The sequence below is a fragment of the Chionomys nivalis genome, chromosome 3, assembly GCF_950005125.1.
Source record: "Chionomys nivalis chromosome 3, mChiNiv1.1, whole genome shotgun sequence".
NCBI classification, from domain to species: domain Eukaryota; kingdom Metazoa; phylum Chordata; class Mammalia; order Rodentia; family Cricetidae; genus Chionomys; species Chionomys nivalis.
In genome coordinates, this window is record NC_080088.1 from 5896196 (window position 1) to 5915996 (window position 19801).

General features: G+C 48.7%; 1 protein-coding gene across 2 annotated transcripts in view; it reads left to right on the top strand.

The window, feature by feature from the left end:
- Positions 1 to 19801, top strand: part of Runx1 (RUNX family transcription factor 1) — an 89071-nt gene that overhangs the window by 16326 nt on the left and 52944 nt on the right. For both annotated transcript variants that reach the window (XM_057765825.1, XM_057765826.1), the window contains exon 3: positions 10840 to 10944. In XM_057765825.1, coding sequence (XP_057621808.1) covers positions 10840 to 10944 — 105 coding nt within the window. The remainder of the gene's footprint in view (positions 1 to 10839; positions 10945 to 19801) is intronic.

Here is a 19801-nt window from a genome sequence, read left to right on the forward strand (position 1 = left end):
GCCTGTCCAACTCTTTTGTCCAAACATTAATAGCATGCAAATATTTATGATTCATACAGGCCCCTTTTAATTCCCAAGAGTATTTTAACAATAAATACTGCATTTTGACAATGAAGCAGAATAATCCCTTTGTCCCGTAGCAGAGCTCCACAGGCTGGCACCCAGTAGCATGACATTCTTCCTGGGTGGGAACTGCAGGCTCCACCCAAGCTTTGGGGCATTCTATATCTGCGTGACCTGTGCGTGCTTTGGATGGTGCTCCAGGCCATCCATCCTGCTGTTCCCCAGAAGTCATTCTTATCTCATCGTTTTAATAAATTGCAAGTTAATAGTCACACATGGGTTTTTTTCTGGTGGCCACAGGGAACCCAGAGAGTTGATTCAGTCTGTTGTTTGCAGCCGCCTCTGACTCCACGATTGTCTTGCATTCTGGCCAAATTCCTGGGCTCTGGATTACACTAAAGCCACCCAGTCTCACTTATGGTTCCTCTAATTTATCACACTTCCACAGAAGGACGTATCTATGCAGAATGATTCTGTGGGTCTTGGGAAGACAGTGAGGGAGTCTGAGGAGTGGCCACAACTCCAAGATGTGCAGGCCTTGGTAATAGGCATGGCAATGCCTTGCATCTGGGCTAAGATGATAAAAGTGAGGTGGTGGCCTTTGAGGAGACTGAGAAGACAAGGTGTGGTGGCTCTTGCTCCTGGGGTGGGAATTGTGGGAAGATGGCAGGAGCAACCTGCTGAGTCCGGAAGTCAGGAAGGGTGGTAAACTCTCTCCTACTGCCCCCTCCTGCTATCCCTTCGTTCTGCTGAGGACCTGGTAAAATGAAAGTTCTGGGATACAATAAATCTCCATAAATATTCACTAATAAATGCATGCGTAACTGTAATAAAATAACTAATCCTTTTTGGGGACCTGTGTGTTGGACATATCCTATCCTTTTCTCTTTACTTACCTTGTCCCCTGAAGTCATTTAAGGAGAGCATTTCATTCATTCAGCCATTCATTTCTTTCTCTCTCTCTTTCTCTCTCTCTTTTTTCTGGCACACAATAGCACTGTTAGCCCAGGCTGGCCCTGACCTGAAATTCAGCCATTCTTCCGCATCAGCCTCTATTCATGGACTCATCACCTATGAACTGGGTATCCTATCAGGCACTGGGCTAGCACAGCAGATTCACGGGTCTGCTGAAGAGCAGTTATCCATGTCAGGGGTTCCTGAGGGGTGACAGTGAAGCCAGCCCTCCCTGTTCTGAGTGGACATCTCTGTAACAAAGGACAGGAGTCAAGTTGCGTGCAATCTAGTGAAGGGCAGATGGCTTTCCCCAGGGAATTCACCGTCTCTGTGGATACCTGTGGGAGGCAGCACAGTGTGCCTGTTGGTGGGGGCAGGGCACGTTGCCTGTTGAGGAAGCGACAGTGTGTTTGGGTCAGGGGCCAGTCATGCATTGCCTGTTGAAGAACCAAGAGATACTAGGGTGGCCTGCTCTGGAGGATTTTGAGAAGGGTGAGGTGAGGATGTTATGGGGGCCTTGACTGTGAAACGCCAAGCAGAGAACTGCGTCATCAGGCGTGCATGGCAGACAGACTTTGGGTACAGTGTGAAGAGGAGGGGGTGCTTAGAGGGTGCCGGGGTACCGAGAGACCAACCTGATCGTTTCTCCTCTCAGGCACCCTCAGATCTGTGCAGGGAGAGCTTGCGAGCACCCCCATTTAGGATGTGACACTCCCAGGGGGCCTCAGGTATCCAGCCCACCTGCCCTTCCTCAAAAAGCTGGTCAGCAGGGACTTGGGACCCCGATGCCACCTCTCCTCTGAATGTCAGCACCCAGCCCCCAGCCTTCCTGCTACTTCCACACTGTGCAGGCTGTGCGGGGCTGTGTGTGCGGCTCTAGGCCACAGGTATATGCAGGGTGATGAGTCAGGTAGCCTTGGGAAGCCACTTTGGGCTTCTTCCCTGTGTGGCCCCTGGCTGGACTGCAGCCTGTGCCTTAGCCTAAGGAGAATCTTGTACGCGACTGGGCTGGAAACAGGGTAGTTTTCTGAAGAACGTGTGGCTAGGATCCCAAATGAATAAATAAGACAGAAGGAAACATGCAACTTGGGGAAAGAAAACAGAGTCCCCAGGGACTGTCTTGATGCTTTGGGGTGGTAGGTGTCAAGAGTCAGGAGGTACAGACCCAGTTTTAAGGCCCCTCCTGTAAGACAGCAAAATCTGTAGACATTCGTCCCCATCCTTATTAAAAACGACGCAGACACAGCATTTGTGTGTGATCCACTTGAACTCCTTCCTCAACAATATTCACCTCACACCAGGTGCATTGCCCTGCATGTTTAAACTGCGGCAGGCTGGACCCTCAGACATAGAGGCAGGAGCCATTGTGCTCACAGTGAAGGGAGGCCTTGCCCGTTCGTTTCTTTCCTAAGGCCATACTCAACCCTGCACCCAAAGTACCGCCATGCTTCCCAAGCAGTGACAGCTGCCACACTAGAAGTCAGCAGAGCTCATTGGTCTACCTTTTCAAACGTGTGCGTGCGTGTGTGCGTGCGTGTGCGTGCGTGTGCGCGTGCGTACATGTGTATGCAGGTGTGTGCAGGTGTATCTGGAAGCCAGAGACCGGTACCCAAATTTCTCCACCACTTTTGTTTTTGGGTTAAGGTCTCTTACCGAACCCGAAGCTCGCCAGCCATTTCAGCTGGCAAGCTCCACCCCCAAACCAACTTCTATCAATCCCCAGGAACAAGGTTATAGGTGTCTGTCACCCACTGGCTTTTTTTTTTTCTTTGGTTTTTCGAGACAGGGTTTCTCTATGGCTTTGGAGCCTGTCCTGGAACTAGCTCTGTAGACCAGTCTGGTCTCGAACTCACAGAGATCCGCCTGCCTCTGCTTCCCGAGTGCTGGGATTAAAGGCGTGCGCCACCATCGCCTGGCCACCCACTGGCTTTTACACACATGCTGGAGATCTGAACCCAGGTCTTTATGCTGGTGTGACAAGTATTTTACCTACTAAGCCATCTCTCCTTCCCATTGCCCCCCCCCCTTTTTTTTTTATAACAAAAATACTTTGGAGCAGAAGACAGAAATCTGATTCAAGCACAGACCCTGAATGCACTGACTCACTTCTAGAGAATTTCAGAGTAACATAACATGTGGTGTTCCTGTTCTCCAAGTAGATGGCCTTTTCTCAAGTTTCTGGTTGCTCCATGTAACCAGGCAAAGGTTATTTCTATGGAAAACTAAGTTCTGTATTTCAAGTGTTCAGTTAGGCTCTGGAGGCTTGAACTCGTGCCAAGAATGGGGGAACTCTGGCCTGCATTATGCCTGTATGGACCCAGATGGGGCCGGATCTGGCCAGCTGGACACAGGGGCTCTCTGCACAAGATAAGATATACACACAAACATCTTCCAGTTCAGCTTAGAGGAGCCAGGAGGCTCCAGGCAGGTCGCGTGATTTGTGCCTTGCTCATAAGTCCCTAAATAAATGGATTCTGAAGCCCCATGGTCAACAGATCAAGGTGGAAATAGACAGAGGACAGGAGACAGGCATGAGCACTGACTCTCGGAAGTCTCTGGTGGGAAAGCAAGAGGGAAAATGTTTGGAGCACACTGGGAATGATGCTGCTAACACGGAAATCATCCCTGGAGTCCAAGGGAACCTTCGCTTCCTTAAAAATAAATACCTCGTGTGTGTGTGTGTGTGTGTAGGCATGTGCATCTGTGTACATATGTATGAGGTCAGAGGAGAACATGTGGGAGTCAGGGATTGAACTCAGGTGACTAGGCTTAGGAACAGGTCTTCATTCACTGAACGCTGGCACCGGCCTGGGTGCATCCATTTTAATGCTGTTGTCTGTGGCCAGAATTAGAGATGGCATAGTCTGTAGTCCAAGGGGAACTCTCCCTGCAGCCCTTGAGAATCTTTGGGGATTTCCTGAATTCGCGAAGAGCAGACCTCCCTGGCTGCCTTGGTTTTTCGAAGGCAGCATTTTCTGGGGAGCGTCAGGTAGAGAAGGCCTGCTCCCTGGCAAGAGACACAAGTGGACGGGGTGTTGTGGATGCTGCTTAAGGAAAATGGCTGCCCCCCCCCCCCCGGCAGAAGATCCTTTGCATGTGTAATCTTCTCTTTCGTGACAAAGGGCGAGTTTCACATCCCCAGAAACAGTCCCCAAAAGGAGAAGATGACTCACGCGTCCCACCTCCACCAAGGAGAACGAGAGTTACAGAACCACTGAGCAACAGTGGGTAGAGCAGCCCGCCCACAGCCCAGGAAAGGGCAGTGTGCTCCTAGCAAGAGACAGAGGGCCAGCCCTGGCTGCAGCTGGCCTGGGGTGGGGATGACGGTCTGACCGCAGTGTATGGTGTGTAGAACCAGCCACCTATAGCCTTGCTTGCTCTTCCTCTTCCCGCCTCAGCCCTCCTGAGGAAGGCCGTACACAACATTATAGTATCTTGATCCTGTGGTTTAGTCATCTGCTAGCTATGAGGAGAAGCATAGTGTGTCTCGGGCCTGACAGAGAGACAGCCCAGCCAAGGCTTTATTAGACCTCAGAACTGTCACTGGTCACCGCTGAACCCTTCCCTGAGGCCCTGGAACTTCCTGACCTTGGAAAGCAGGTCACACCACAGCAGCGGGTGTCCAGGAAGGCTCACCCCGTGACCTTCTTTCCGACTAAATAAAGCCGTTTGCATTTTGTTCTGCTCCGTGGATGGACAGACTGGCGTCGAGGGAGACACCACATGTTGCTGCCCTGGCTTGTTTATATAGCGGATCAGCCACTCACACAGCCATGCCTTACAGAACGTTGCCAGCCGGTAACGCAGCCGTGAGCTTCAAGTTGAAGTCAGTCTAAGTACAAGTCTGTCACCTGTTGAACGTTCCCCCTTTTTCAGAAGTCCTACCCACCATCAGGTGTCCGTGACTGTCTTCTCCCTAGCCCCCCTCACAGGATCTCTGGGGCTCTCTTTGTGGAAGGGTTGTCACATCTTTGACATTTTTACCAAGACTTTGCTGGGCAGCCAGCCCACGTAGCCCTTCTTTCCCTTAGCCCACAGGAAGAGACTCCGACAAGGAAGGGGTGTCACTGCCTTCTGTTTTGCAGAAGTGGTGTGGGAAGTCCTTCTGTATATGCGTTGCTTTGTTGGTTAATGAATAACGAAGTTGCTTGGGTCCTGAGAGGTGAAGAAACTCACCCATACTCGCAACAAGTATAATTCAAGCACAGGTCCGCTAAGCCGCTAGCTGGCTGAGTATCCACGCTTAGCCCTCTCCTTGTGCATTTCCTGCAGTGCTACAGCAGGCTTTGTCTTGTGATGCCTGTAGGGAGAGTCCACTGCAGCCCCTTCTCTTGGGCCTTTTTTCTTAGTCTTCCGTCCTCTCTCTCACTTAACCCTCTTGTCCCTCGTGATCACATAGCTGTCCTCCCTGATCACAACCGTCCCCTGGAACTGATGCTGCTGTTGCATCCAGTACCAGGAGCAAAGGGAGGAGTGTAGCTCCTCCTTCTCTCCCGAGCACCTCCCACTGGCTGGGTGACTCACAGTCAGGGCATCCGTGACTTACAGCTTGCCCCTCCAGTGCCAAAAATCTCTGCCTCCAAGCAGTGCCTAAGATCAACCCCAAGGTTATCTATGTCCCAGCCGGTGAGGGCTTCTGGGAAGGCAGCAGACAAAAACATGAGCCCAGTGCCTCCCCTCTGCCTTAGGTCCTGAAGAGACCAGGATGGCTAATGTTATTTTGCTGACCGGCACTGCTCCAGTCCCCTCTAAATCCTTCCTCTTCTGGCTGCAGTTTGCTGAGAAAAACACTTGAAAGTCTTTCACTCTCCACGCCCACACACTTAAAATACCAAGCCCATAGGTCATTTTAATAAGGGAATTTGGCTAATAACACATGTGCGCTCGAGGCTGCAGCTCCCACGTCTGCAGGTGCTGGCCAAGCAGGGCCTTGTCTGAGCAGCCATGGGCCTGGGTGGGTGGAGAGCAGAGCACATGGTTCCTGCAATCCGGCGCATCCTCAGATGTGCGCATGGTTCCTGCAATCCAGCGTATCCCCAGATGTGCCTCTAGCTCCCTGAAGGCCATCGTCGGTGATGGTGCCAAGCTCAGCTGGAAAAGTCAAAAGGAATGGAGGTCAGATTTTCACCGGGGGGGGGGGGGCATCACACTCACCTGTGAGGAAAAAGTTGCCACGGTCTATAGATAAGAAGCAGATGTCTCCGTTGGTGAGGTGCCTGCTTCACAGGCGTGATGCCCCGAGTCTTATTCCCAGAAGGATGTGGAGACACACACATTCCTGGGGCTCACTGATCAGTTAGCCTAGGTGAATCCACAAGTTCCAGGATTCTAAATAACAAGATGGAAGGACTTGAGGAACGACACCCACGATTGACCTGTGACCTTATGTACACAGGTGTGTGTGCGCGCACACATGTGCACACACGTCGGCTGTAACCAGAGAGCCCACTGTGAGGGCAGCCACTAGTTTATCTCCTTCCAGGTAAATCCCATTACTGGTGTGAACTCTCCCTGCTGTAAATCCTATTACTGGTGTGAACTCTCCCTGCTGCAATCGTGGCTAAGTGGAAACTCCTCGTCTCTACTTAAATGATGAGCAGGGACCTTGCCAGCCTCCGCTGCACCTGAATTCCTTTCCTAAGTCAGTCTCTGGTTAACTAGGAATTTCTCACAAGCTTTCACCTTCTAAAAGTCCCAGTCCACTTTAGGAGACTGCCACTGAGCCCTGACCTGGCTTCATAGGCCACTTCCTAGAAGGGTTTGCACATTAGGGTCACAGGGGCAGTTTTCACTTTGGGGGATGGCGGGGGGAGGGGGTGAAAGAAGGCTCCTGAGTTTGGATTTGGCACAGGTGGACCCCTCTGACACCAGCGAGAAGAACTCAGAGGGTGGTGGCTAAAACTTAGGATTCGTTCCTCTGTGTTTAACTTAGTTGATTAATTCATTGTTATATTTGTGTGTGTGTGTGTGTTATTGTTGTTGTTGTTGCATATTTATGGAGGTCAGAGGGTAACCTGTAAGAGTCGCCTCTCTCCTCCCGTTATATGGATCCAAGATGAAAGCCAGGCTGTCCAGGTTGGCAGCAAATACCTTTACCCACTGAGCCATCCCGCCAACCCAAGCTGAGTGATTCTGAGAACGTAACTTCACCTTTCTCCGTCTTAGCCTTGCACCCTGTTGAGGAATAGTGAAACCCGCCTTGCTTGGTTCACGAGTCGGCTGTGGCAGCCAAATGAAGTCAGATATGGGAGCGTACTGGGAACATGGTTAGCTCTACAAACACCTACAGGTGCTGGCATTTTGAATGCAAATTTCCTTGTTGCTCTTTAGGAAATGGCTGAGAGTGGTTTAGGGGGCAGTGAGGGTAGGGCTGTTTCACAGTTTAGAAACCCTTGCAATGACAAGCCTGGGGTGCAGAATGCACCCTGAAAGTCCGCGCCCACCCAGACTCTCAGAATACACTCTGATGTAGAGTAAATTCACCGGTTCAGTGAGGAGAAGGGCATGTGGTATTGAGCCCATGTGTGGTAACCTTCTAAGGATGGGGAGATTCTAGGGCTATCCTATAGGAGGGCACCATAGAGAGATGGAGTCAGAGCGTGGGACACTGAGCAGACAAGGTCCTGCAGAAGGTTGATGCTGCTGACATTCTCAGGGGGTCAGGAGGAGAAGGGAGGAGCCTAGGGGAGCCGTCCTACAGCACTGAATCTGTGTGCACGAAGCCAGAGTACTGTATTGCATCAGCCCCAAGTTTGCTGGAATTCTATGATTATTGAGGTTTTTGCAGTAGAGAAGCTGTAAGCGACAGAGGACATAGGCCACCATGAGTCTGTTCATGGTGATGCCATGCTGGGTAGACACAGGTCTGTAACACTTCCTCAGGGAGCTACAGCATACACTACAGGCGACCCATGGGCTGAAGTCAGGGCTCAGTCACAGGCTCAGACGACAGCATCAGGGAGCTACCACACACACTATAGGCAACCGTGGCTGAACCCACAGAAGACACTATCAGAGAACATTAGATGCTACAGGCGTCCTACAGCCTTGAGCTGAGAAAAAAGCTGTCAGAGAGCTAGCTACCAGCTCCAATGCTGGTATCCCACTGCCTCAGGCTCAGAAGACAGTGTCAGAGAGCTGCGCGCCATACCACAAGTATCCTTGAACTGGGACCAAGGGAAGCAAAACCGTGGAAGAATCCAGATCCTCCAGCTCTCCAGCTCGAGGCTCTGTATTTCATTGCCCCTCACTCTCACTCCCCACAGCACACACACACCCAAGGCCAGCTCAGGACTAAGCCACGCCACCATCAGTCACTGGTATCCCCCTCCCCACTTCATGACCTGCTCTCCTTTGACATCTCTGAAGGATGCTAGTCCTTGGAGAACATAGTCCCCACCCTCAGGCAGACTAAGCTTGGACAACTATAATTGCTGTCAAAGCAGACATCTTAATTAATTCAGGTAAAGAGTGATTTGTGGGGCTATCTGAAATAGTCACAAGCAAACCCTTCCTCAGGGAAGGTCACCTGAGAAGCAGGTCAGCGGCAATTGTCTGACCTCTGAAGATGGGAAAGCCCAAGCAAGGGAATATGGGTGGCTGAGGAAACCGCAGGGTCCCAAGGCCCTAGCTCCAGAGCTGAACTCATGGGGTGCAGGAGGGAGTAAATCCAGGGAGAAGATTCTGGAAACTGACTCTATGTCCCTGATACAAAGGGCAGCCCATCGTGGGTTCTGGCTGAGAAAGGTCGGCCCACTGTGAGCTCTGCCAGAGGCCTACCTTATAGCACAGGACCATGTGACTGTTTATACAGCCAAGGACAACGGAGAGTGATGGGTGACTCCCTCAGGCCTCCACATCAGCACACCGTTCTGGGCGTGTGCAGCTTCGGCTTCTGTTGGCCATCCTCTAGGTCGGCTAGACGCGATCATAGAAAACCACATGGAATATGCCCTGGTGGTATCTGCCGGTATCTGATGACAACAATCTTGGAGCATGGCAGCATCCTTTGTGGGCAGGGGGCTGACTGAGGAGATGGGGGAGTCAGGTACAAAGCCTCATGAGCCATAGAATCCTAGAAACCACTCCTGTCTGGTCCCTTGGGCCACTCAGGGCACAAAATCGACTCCATCACTGGCCTTATCTGCCACTGTTGTTCTTTCTGTCATAGGCTTTAGTGGGCAGATTGCAGACAGACACTCCAGGGTTATTTGGGAACAATTTTTATGATTAGGAGTGCAGCTTGTGGTCATAGATTGTATTCTCAAGAACGTGTATGATATATATATATATATATATATATATATATATATATATATTATATATAAAATATATATATAGATGTTCCATACACATATATTGTTATATATATACATATATATGTGTGTGTGTATATGCATATGTGTATGTGTGTGTGTGTGTGTGTGTGTGTGTGTGTGTGTGTGTGTGTGTATATATATATATATATATATATATATATATATATTGCATGGGTAATTTCTTAGTGGCCTTCATCCATATTAAAACACATACGCCAGCTGGAACAGTGTGTTTCTTCTAAGGAGGGTGGGCAGGTCAGCTGGATTTGAAAATCGCCAATGCCTGTTGAAGCCAATGGGCATGGTTTGTTCCCCTTTCATCTGAGTTTTCTTGCATACTGTGTGAGGAAGATGAGAAATTGTATTACCTGAAGAACTGACATGTAGATAGAAGACTTAAGACCACACTCAACCAAAACCTCAGATTCCGTACGGAGCTGTGAGAGGTGGAGAGGGACACGCAAACTTTGGAGCCTTTGCACGCTGAGGACAGGCACTGTTACAGTGCTTTGCCTCATTTATTCCGCCCTCAGCCCCCAAACTGTTTTGGAAAAATTGCCTGTACCTATTTTTCAGAGAAGAACATTGATCCACAGAGAAGATCTTATGGCTTGTCAGAGTAAAACAGTGAGAATTCAAACCCAGAACCCACTCTCTGAAGTGACGGAGAAGTAGTGTATTTGTTTTAACTCAGAGCTGACCTCTCCTGGAGACATGTGAGGTGTTCAGAAAGAACCAGGCACACTTTTGTGTGAACTACGCGTTTGAATCTCAGTCTGCCGGCTGCATGGCCTTGCTCTGCCCTACCCATTAATGTTTGTACAACATCTAGTCATCTAGTATTTATAAATAGTATTTATCGTCAGCCATCAACGTCTAATATGCACCGAGAATAATTTCTAATTTAGCATGTTTTCACACTTAGAAATTCAATCTTTGCTGATTTGGTTAGTTTGTTCATTTGTTTTGAGACAGGGTCTCCTGTAGTCCAGGCTAACTCGCTATGTATCTGAGGAAGACTTTGAACATCTGATCCTCCTGCCTTCATTTTCTGAGTGCAGGGACTGCAGATGGGCAGCATCATGCCCAGTTTATGCAATGCTGGCATAAAGCCCCGGGATTCATGCTTGCTAGACAATCGCTCTACCCTCTGAGCTACACTCCGCCCAGCCCAAAGAAAGTCTGTATGTGGATAGCTGCTGCTTCTTTTTCTGTGCTTTTTTTATTTTAATTAATTAATTAATTTATTTTTGAGGGGAAACCTGGGTTTTATAACTATCCAGGAATGGGAATGGGAGGACAAAAGGTGGAAGTGGATTGCTGTGTGTCCCAGCTGGCCATTCCCAAAGTCCCCAAAGTCAGAGCCATAGAACCACCAGGAACACAAACCCCCTGTGGTAGTTCTCTTACCTTTCTGGTTTGGGGGTGGCAAGCCTGGATTAACGCAGCAGGTAGATGCCCAGACCACCTCTCACCCTATCCTGTCCTGTTTGTGTCTTCACAGGCAAGAGCTTCACCCTGACCATCACTGTCTTCACAAACCCACCGCAAGTTGCCACCTACCATAGAGCCATCAAAATCACAGTGGACGGCCCGCGAGAACCCCGAAGTAAGTGGGCCCCCTTGGGGCTGGTAACTCTATGGGCTGATGTACTTAAAGACCCACTGGGTCTGACAAACCTATCTGTGCTTTGGCATTTCTCCTAGAGGAATGCCAGGCCCCTGCAGACAGGAGGAGTTTCCTTGCCAACCCTCTCGCTTCTCAAGGGTTGTTTCTGTGTCCTGGACTTTCTAAAGCTTTGTCTTAGATATTAAAGGGAAGTGAGACTGATTCAAATGAGTTAAGAACAGTTTGGGGCTCCATGGGGCTAAGGAAGTGGGCCCTCAAATGTATAGAATACATACATCAGAGTTCAGTGTAGTTAGAAACAGTGAAAAGAAGATCGGCCACATATAGGATAAGCAACAGAGACCTGGGCAGAATGGACCAGAAGAGGCAGCTTACCACCCATGCTAGTGTTAATTTGTTAAGGCCAGAGGTGAAAACTGTGAAAATATCTGTTTCTTCTTCCCTAGTGTAGAATTGTTTAAAATAGAGACTAGACCAGGAGCTGAGTGTTGGGGGGAAGCCTGCAAATATAGAAAGATGGTCGTGAAAAAGAGTTGCCGTGAGGAAGGTGTTTAAAGAGGGAGTGGGGTTGTTTAGTCTGAAGGAAAGACGTCTACTCCGTGACTTAATGACTATCTTTGAGTTAACACAGAAGTGACAGTCTTTCGGGACCACACCCTGGCCCAGGAGCTGAGGCTGGACTAGAGCTCCAAGTCTGTAGGCAGATGAGCCCTGAATAGACACCCTCCAAACCATGCCAGGTGTCCCTGGAAAAGGATACCCTTAGATTCTGGGATGTTGAAAAGTGGGGTCCCTCCTGTCCCCAGAAGCTATGGTGAAATAGGTCAAGAGGCCAGAATAAAACCATTAAGAATGTGGGCCCTAGAACAATGGATTCTTCAGCCTTCAGGAGGTTTCAGAACCTCCCAGAACCCCGGTTCATCTTTGACAAAATGTGTGTTACAATGACGGCATCTTCACAGGACTTAGCTAGATGACGCCATGTGCCTGGTGCAGGGCACGAGCTTAGGAACTTCAGGGGTCCGCAGTGGTGCCTCTTTGCCTCGTCCCCTCCAGGCAACCTTTCTCATATGGTAGTTTCATTGATCCTCTGAGGTCAGCTCTGGGGTGTGGTCCTCAACAGGCAACCTGTGAGCAGGGCAGATCCTCCACACTCTGGGGTAGTAGCCCTTGGCCATGTGACCGACTATGGCTACCCAGTGGTCACTGTGCCTGTGGATCCTTCCCCGCTGTCATGGGAATGGCAACTAGTGTCTGGACTAGCTGTAGAAAACTGGTCATCTCCCTGCTTCCGTTTCTCAGTTTCCCCCAATCAGGGACATGCAGAGACCACCCACACGCACCAGGAATACCCCAGGACACGGTTTTCACAACGACCGCCCTTTCCCCCATTTGCTGTGTTTGTTCGCCCCCTCCTCTCGCTCTTCTTGTTCCTGGTTTACCTCTCGCCAGTTTTCCAGCCATGATCAGACTCAGAGAACTCAGACACTTGATCTCACACCCTGATTCTTCTTTACGTGTGGACAGCAGACCTAGGTGACACACTGCTGTTGCACACTCAGGAATCCTCGCCATACTCCTTGGGTTTCCAGGGTAGAAATGGCTACTGAAGAGAGGACCTACGTTAAGCATGACAGAAACACCTGAGGGCCATGCTCAGTGCAGAGGGCTGGAGAGGAAGCAAACAGAGTGACGGACGGCTCAGTGTGGGGCCAAGGGCAGGAGCAAGGTTTAGCAAGACTGATGCTGAGGGTGACCGAGCTCATAGGATGGCTCCTTTGGGTGTCCGTGGCTCTCTAAAGCTAAAACAGCCACGCCTCTAGGAGAGTTAAGACATTGGCCCTGCATAAGGAAACAGCTTAAAATAGGGGCCCATGATAAGCCTTCTATGTCCCCTATTCTTCCACATGTAAGAAATGCAGGCTTTCACCATAAACATTTTTTTTTCTAGAACATTCAGAACCTAAAAAACAAACGGCAGGGAAAAGGGCAATGGCCCCCATATCAGTACCGCTGCCCGCCATGAGGACCAAGTGTTCACATAAAGTGTTTGCCACCCCTGCTACCCTATAAGCTAGGAGAGCAGCCCCTGGGAGAACCTGACATCAAGGAAGAGTGAGAACAGAGGAATAAGGCTAAGTGTGTCATAAAGAGCCATTGTAGCTCCAGGTAGACAGTCTTCCGTTTCACAACAAGCTAGAACAAGAGTCAAATGCGAATGTAGGTCAACTCTAGAAGCAAGGGAGGGCCATTAGTGGCCCATTTTACCATTTTCTTCCTATTTATCTTTATTTATTCAGTCTTTTGAGTTGAGACAGGCTCTAGCTACGTAGTTGTGGTCGGCCTAGAATCTGCTATGTAGACCAGGCTGGCTTTAAACTCCCGGCTGGTCCTCTGTCTCTGTCCCTTGAGGGCTGGGATTAAAAGGCCTGTGCCATCACAGGATATGATACCCTGTCTCCTTAGCGTCTTGATTCTTCCTGCTAGCGTTCTGCCCACTGTCACCGTTGATGCAATGGCAAGTGAGGGCCCTGTGCATGCATCAGGTAGCTGACGGCTGCAGCCACTCTAGCTAAGGAGCTCTGTCCAGCCCCTCATTAGTGATGGATCTAGAACTCTGGTGAGTCCAGCACAGGAACCCTGGCATTTGCCAAGCTGAGCAATGCTGCAAAGTTTATTCACTTGAGGAAATCAAAGACTCGGAAAAAAAGACCCTTCTGGTTCCTCTGAGAAAAGGAAAAGTATACCCAGAGAAAGGAAGCAACCTGTCCAGATTTAAGCAGGATGACAAAGTCCTAGGGAGAAGGAGGGTTGCTCACCGTTGTTGGATCTTTCACTGTTGCCCACCCACACATCTGTCTGTCCATTTGTCCATCAGTTCCATCCATGCCATGCTGTCTGCACTTCCCATCCCATGATCCCTCTCTCCTGGCTTTGCAAATGCTGTATGTGAAATGTGGGGCTGGCATTTATGACTTCTCCCGTGGGACCCAGCTCTGAGGTAGTAAAGTGAGAACACATGGTAACCATGGTGCTGACATGGTCAGGACTAGAACTGAAGAAGAGTATGTCCCCAGAGTGAGTCCCAGTCTTTCCGTAGTGCAGACGGTCATTCTCTAGTAATCTTCGGCCACTGCTTTTCACATGTTCCCCAGGATGTGTCTGCATCTCCAAGCCATCCATTTTAACGGTGGAGAGGAAGAGTGCCCTCAGGTGTTTGTTTTTGGTGGAAAAGCAGAGCCTCTGATGGCTTGTTAACATGCTGATAGATTAAGAAGAGAAGATACGCTAAAATGATGGTGGTGGCGATATGTGTTGTGGAGGTCAGAGGTCAGCCATCATCCTCTTCTGCTGTCTGCCTTGTTGTTTGAGGCAGGGTCTCTCCTTGAGCCTGCAGCTCATCCACTCAGCTATGCTAACTGGCCAGTAAGCATCGGGGACCTGCACGTCTGTGTCATCCAGCGCTGATGTCACTGCTCCGTGCATACCGCCTCACCAGGCTGTTTACATGGGCAGGAGGGACGGGAATGGAGTCCTTGTATTTGGGTGGCACGTATTTGACTGACTGAGCCATCTCCCCTGCTCATGTGCCCCAGACAAGGATTCTTCACAAAAGGAATTAAGAGTTGTTTCCTGTAGCTTCGATATTTCTAGAAACTTAATGGAAAGCCCCAGCTTTCAACCCCTGTCTATAATTTAGGAAACTATGGGAATGTTGAACTATGAGAATGCGTGTTTCAAGATACATTCTCTACATATACAGTCTGTGCTGCAGCTTAGATATGTGTCTTGGTTTGGTGTGACAGGAGACATCTTGCTGAGGCGGTTAGGAGAGTGGAGGTCAGACATCTGATGTACTGGCTCCATCCTGGAAATGAGCCTGGGACAGTCTGGATTATTGGGTCAGGTACTGGTGGCATGTGGAATAGAGTCCATTAGAATTCAGAAAGGTCAGGAAACTAATGCCGGCAGCGTCTGGAGCAGTTTTTGCCCCCCTGTAAAGCTGCCCTTAGCAGTCACCATTAGAGCGCTGAGATTCAGCTATGAGAGCAAGGTAGAGCCATTCTTGAAACCATCGTGAGGCCAGTCTCACAGACGAGTCTCCTCGATGAAATCACCCTGAGAAGAGGTCAACCGAAGGGCCTCTTGGTCAATCAACTGCTTTTTAAAGAACGCTGTGGAAGTCATCACGTGACTGTAAGTGTGTGTGCATGCTTGTATGTGTGTGCATGCATGTGTGCATGCGTGTGTGTGTGTGTGTATGCGTGAGGTGTGAGGTATGCGTGTTTAAGTAGGTGTTCTCACGTGTGCTCTCCCATAGTGGCCGGAGGTTGACGTCATGTGTCTTCTTCCTCCCCAGCCACCCTTCCCTTTGTCTGAGTCAGGGTCTGTCGCAGAACCCAGAGTCTACTGAGCTTTAAATTCTGGCTAGATTGGCTGATGGTGAGTCTCCAGAATTCCTCCTTCCCCATTCACCAGTGCTGCGGTCAGAGGCGTGCACTGCCAAGGCCAGCTTTTGTACATGGATGCCGGGGATCCACGTTCAGTTCCTGATCCTTGGGCAGCAAACACCTTACTCACTGAACTATATTCCCAACCTTGTGAGCCTATATAGTTTTCTTCTTTTATTTTTTAGGGGAAATGACAAAATATCTGACATACATATGTATGCATTCATATATGTTACATAGAGACTTTATATTTGCCCTGTATTTTCAGGTGAGAAGGGGAAATGCATGAAAGACATATGTAAGCTTATGGTGATAATGGACTTAAAGTCACGATCACCAGAACAGTGGGAGATGAGTGTTTGTAGCTTCTTCTTATGATGGAAAACAATGCAGATCTTTTTCAAGACATCCTTTTCTCTTGGTAAGAAGGGCCAGTGATTGATTATAAGGACAGACATTATGCAGGCACAATCATTTGCCCAGCAGCATTTAAAGTTCTGCAGGCACATTAATTTGTAAAATCTGGGAAGAAAGAGGTAAGGCGGTTGGTGCCAAAGCTAATTAAGAAATGGATCCAAGGTCACCCAGCTAGCCAGCCAGAAGGGAAGCTGAGTAATCCAGGTGTTGGACTCCTTGGACAAGAGGTCTGTTTCTGAGAACAGGGATAGGATTTGAGCTTCATTGTATTGTGATTCCTGTATCTTTGATAAGGAGAGCTTATCAAAGTGGGTGTGACTCGCACGTGGTTTCCTTGGAGATTGGAGCCCAGTAACTTTGCAGCTGTCATTGCCACTTTGACTGGAGGGAGTCGGCTTTCCTCTAAGTAGACATAGTGAGTTCCCCACCTACTTCCCAGGTCGTTCCCAACGCACATGTGCCAACAATTGGTTGTGTGGTCACTGAGGTCTGCTTGAGAACCTGGCATCAATAGAATGTGAACCAAAGATAATACAAAGCCTGTATTTCTCCCAGAGAAAAGATTAGTACAGTGACCAAAGCAACCTCTGGGGCAGGTGTCCTAATGGGGATCCCCCTTTAGCAAAGAATTTTACACAAAGCTTAGGCACTTAGTAGTATTGGTTCTTAGGACAGTCATTGCCAGTCATGGTACTCACGGGGACTTGGTCCAAGTGTGCCTCCTGGGTCACCAACACAATCTATTTCCTCTCAACCTTGGAGTGTTTAAATATCAGACAAGTCTATCAGGTCAAGATAGAATCTTGGTACACAAAGGAACGCGGTAATAGTTTTTCCTTCCTTCCAAACCAGATGGGAAGCGGAAGAAACACAGAGGGTCAAAGGGGTCACTCTGTATCTGCTTTCCCACTCTGAAGGTATTTCAGGCAAGAATCTGGGGTGGGGGTCACCCTCCAACTCTATTAATCTCTCTTACTACCTGGCATGTTAGAGAGGAAGTTCTCATAAGCATTAATAACAACCATGCCTAAGTGTTTCCAACGAATTTTAGAATCGCTTCCTGTTTATTATTTTAGTAATATGATACTAGACCTAGAAGAGTTTTGTGAGCAACAAGGTTTCCCTGACTTTCAAATTCAGACTCAAGGGTCCCCGGGGCACCTGGGATGTGAGAGGGCCCAGAAGGGAACACGCTTCACCTCTGTGGAGAGCAGTGATCCCCCTTGACACTCCCCAGGTGGACGACAGTCTGCCTTGACAGTACCCCAGTGAGCTCTTGGTCAATGTCCTGCTTCTGTGCAGAAGTCCTGAGGTTTAGGGGGCACTTGCCACCTGAAGCAGGTTCTTTTCAGGTATGAGTAGGAGTCCAAAGGCGTGATTGAGACACCTTCTCAGTCTTATGCAGGGAAAAGGGAACCAGTAGAAGCATGTACCGGACGAAAGCGAAGCCATTTGGTTGAATGTGTCTCTCCTCCCATTCAGGTCACTGAGAAAGCAGATCGATACTTAGACTATCACACCAGTGGAGCAGAGGTCTAAGCGAATGTGCAGTCCATGTTAGAATTGATTGTATGAATGCAAAAAAAAAAAAAAACAAAAAAAAAACAAAAAAAAAAACATATAATGCTGTCTACAGTGAGGCTTCCGTTCCTTAATCTTAAAATGTGTGGAAAGATTTTTGAGACCCTTAACTCTGGGACCTGAGCTTTCACCCTGGCGCCATCAGATCTGTGGGTGTGAACTTGGGCAATTATCTTAAGTACTTTAGGCCTTGGTTTCCTCTTGGGTCGGGCTAGGCAATGAGACGAGATAATCTCTAAATTAGTTCCCACTCAAGAGAGGTAACAAAATATTGTCAGCAAAACAGATATATGACTTCCTCACAAATGGGGCCCCTTATCGGCCACCACCACTGAGCCCCCAACATCACCATCCTCCTCAACTATGACTTCTGCATTAGCGCTCTCGCTCTCTCTCTCTCTCTCTCTCTCTCTCTCTCTCTCTCTCTCTCTGTTTTTGAAAGAACTATGTGGTTTCTCTCGAGAGTCTCTAGCTACAGTAACACACTGTCCTGCATCCCACATGTCTCTGCCATTCAGCTTGAGACAATGTGTGAGAACGGAGACTTCCATGTTTGCCCTGGCTAACTTTGGGGTGCTGATACCTGGCTATCTGTCCAACAGGGACAATGATGTATTAGTGTCATGGGGCCAAGAGGCTGAATGATAGACTACCTCCATGGACCCCCAAAAACCTTTCCTGGGCCCCAATGAGCACTTAGAAGATGTCTGATGTTATCTGTATTTAGTCGTTGACTCCTCTGGAAAATGAGGAAACTCTAGACAAAAACAGCAACAACAGAAAGGGGGATTTGTAAATCTTAAATTTAAAAATTCATGAATTTGCCTTAATGTTGCAATTTTTGAGATGTAATTAAACATTTATGCCCTTTGATTTTTTTTTTTATTTCAGCTTTTGTTTTGTATTTAGGCCCAGTAAATTTCTCTTCTAGCATATTATGACCCCTTAAAATACTCTGGGCACTGTTCCTAAGTCCCTTATGCTTCTATCAAACTTATCCCCAAATGTCATACTTTATGAAAAACTTGAGGACAAATTATGCTCCTATAGCATAGAATCTGAGATCTGCCTCACACCCAAGATCTAACACTTGGGTGCTCCTCAGTGTGTGCACAATACAACTGATGAAGAATCTCACATTGTTCTAGAAAATGGCAGAACCTCCACACTGTCTGCCCTTGGTGTTCCTGGGGAACTTGTTCCAGAAACCAACACAGTAGATTCCAGTTGTGCCAGAGGGTGCTCAGCCCCTACTATCAAATGGCAGATTATGTGAAGATAGTTTGTGCGCATCTTCCTGTAGTCTGTCAGTCATCCCTAGGTTACTGAGACACTCGATACAAGACAGCATGAGTAGTCGTTGGGCTGAGTCGTAAGAGAGGTCTATACACGTTCAGACAGGCACAGCTTTCCTTCCTTGAGGATTTGCAGCCTCAAGTTGGTTGAACCCAAGAGTGTGTCAGCCACAGATATGAAGGGCTGAGTGTATTGGGCTCGTCACACTAGGATGACTGTACCGTATAGCCACATCCACGGTCTGCACACACGGGAAGAAGCTAGCCACCCTTTTGACGGTCTGAAGTCAAAACAAGTCTCTGGAGAGCCCCCCACCATATGTGTGTGTGTATGGTGTGTGTGTAGTATGAGTGTGTGGTGTGTGTATGTGTGTGTGGTGTGTGTGTGTGTGTGTGTGTGCAGAGACAGAGAAAACTCTTCTGCTATCTGTGAATCTCCCATCCTATGGGAGACAAGTGGCCCCCAGCTTGTTGAAGGTCTGTGACTGGCAGCCCCTGTTGTCAGAACACATTATAACATGTCTACCTTCTCCATCTTCCAAAAGCAATTGCAGGTTTTTCATGGCCTTACCACTTTCCCTTCCATTTTGAACGAACTCTTGAGTTTTCCCGAGGGCTTAGGTTTTCCTGTAAGCTGTGTATCTGGGAAAGGGCCATTAGTAAAAGGCTGATTCCAGAGCCTCAGAGGACCCTGCCACTGCCACACACGCACATACACTCAAAAGGATTTTCCCCCAAAGCTTTGATTAAATAAGTAAAATCCTATCCATTTTAGATCTGCCTCTGGGTTCTTTGGCGCTAATTTGAATCCGCCTCTTCTTTTCATGTGTTTTGCCTCTGAAAACATTTTGTGAGGCTGCTGGCTTTGGAGCTACAACAGTATTAAATGGTGCCATTAGGAAAGAGGTAAATTAGGTATAATCTATCAGTGTGTGTTGCAAGCGCCATCAGGGCCATGAAAGCACTGACCTTTCCCCAAACGCCTTCCTTACAGCTCCCTTTTCCTCCAGTCCCGTGCGTGCGACTTTCCCCGGGAAAACTTGCTGTAAGGGTATCAGACGTCCTGCATCTATGTCCACAGTGAAAGCCAAG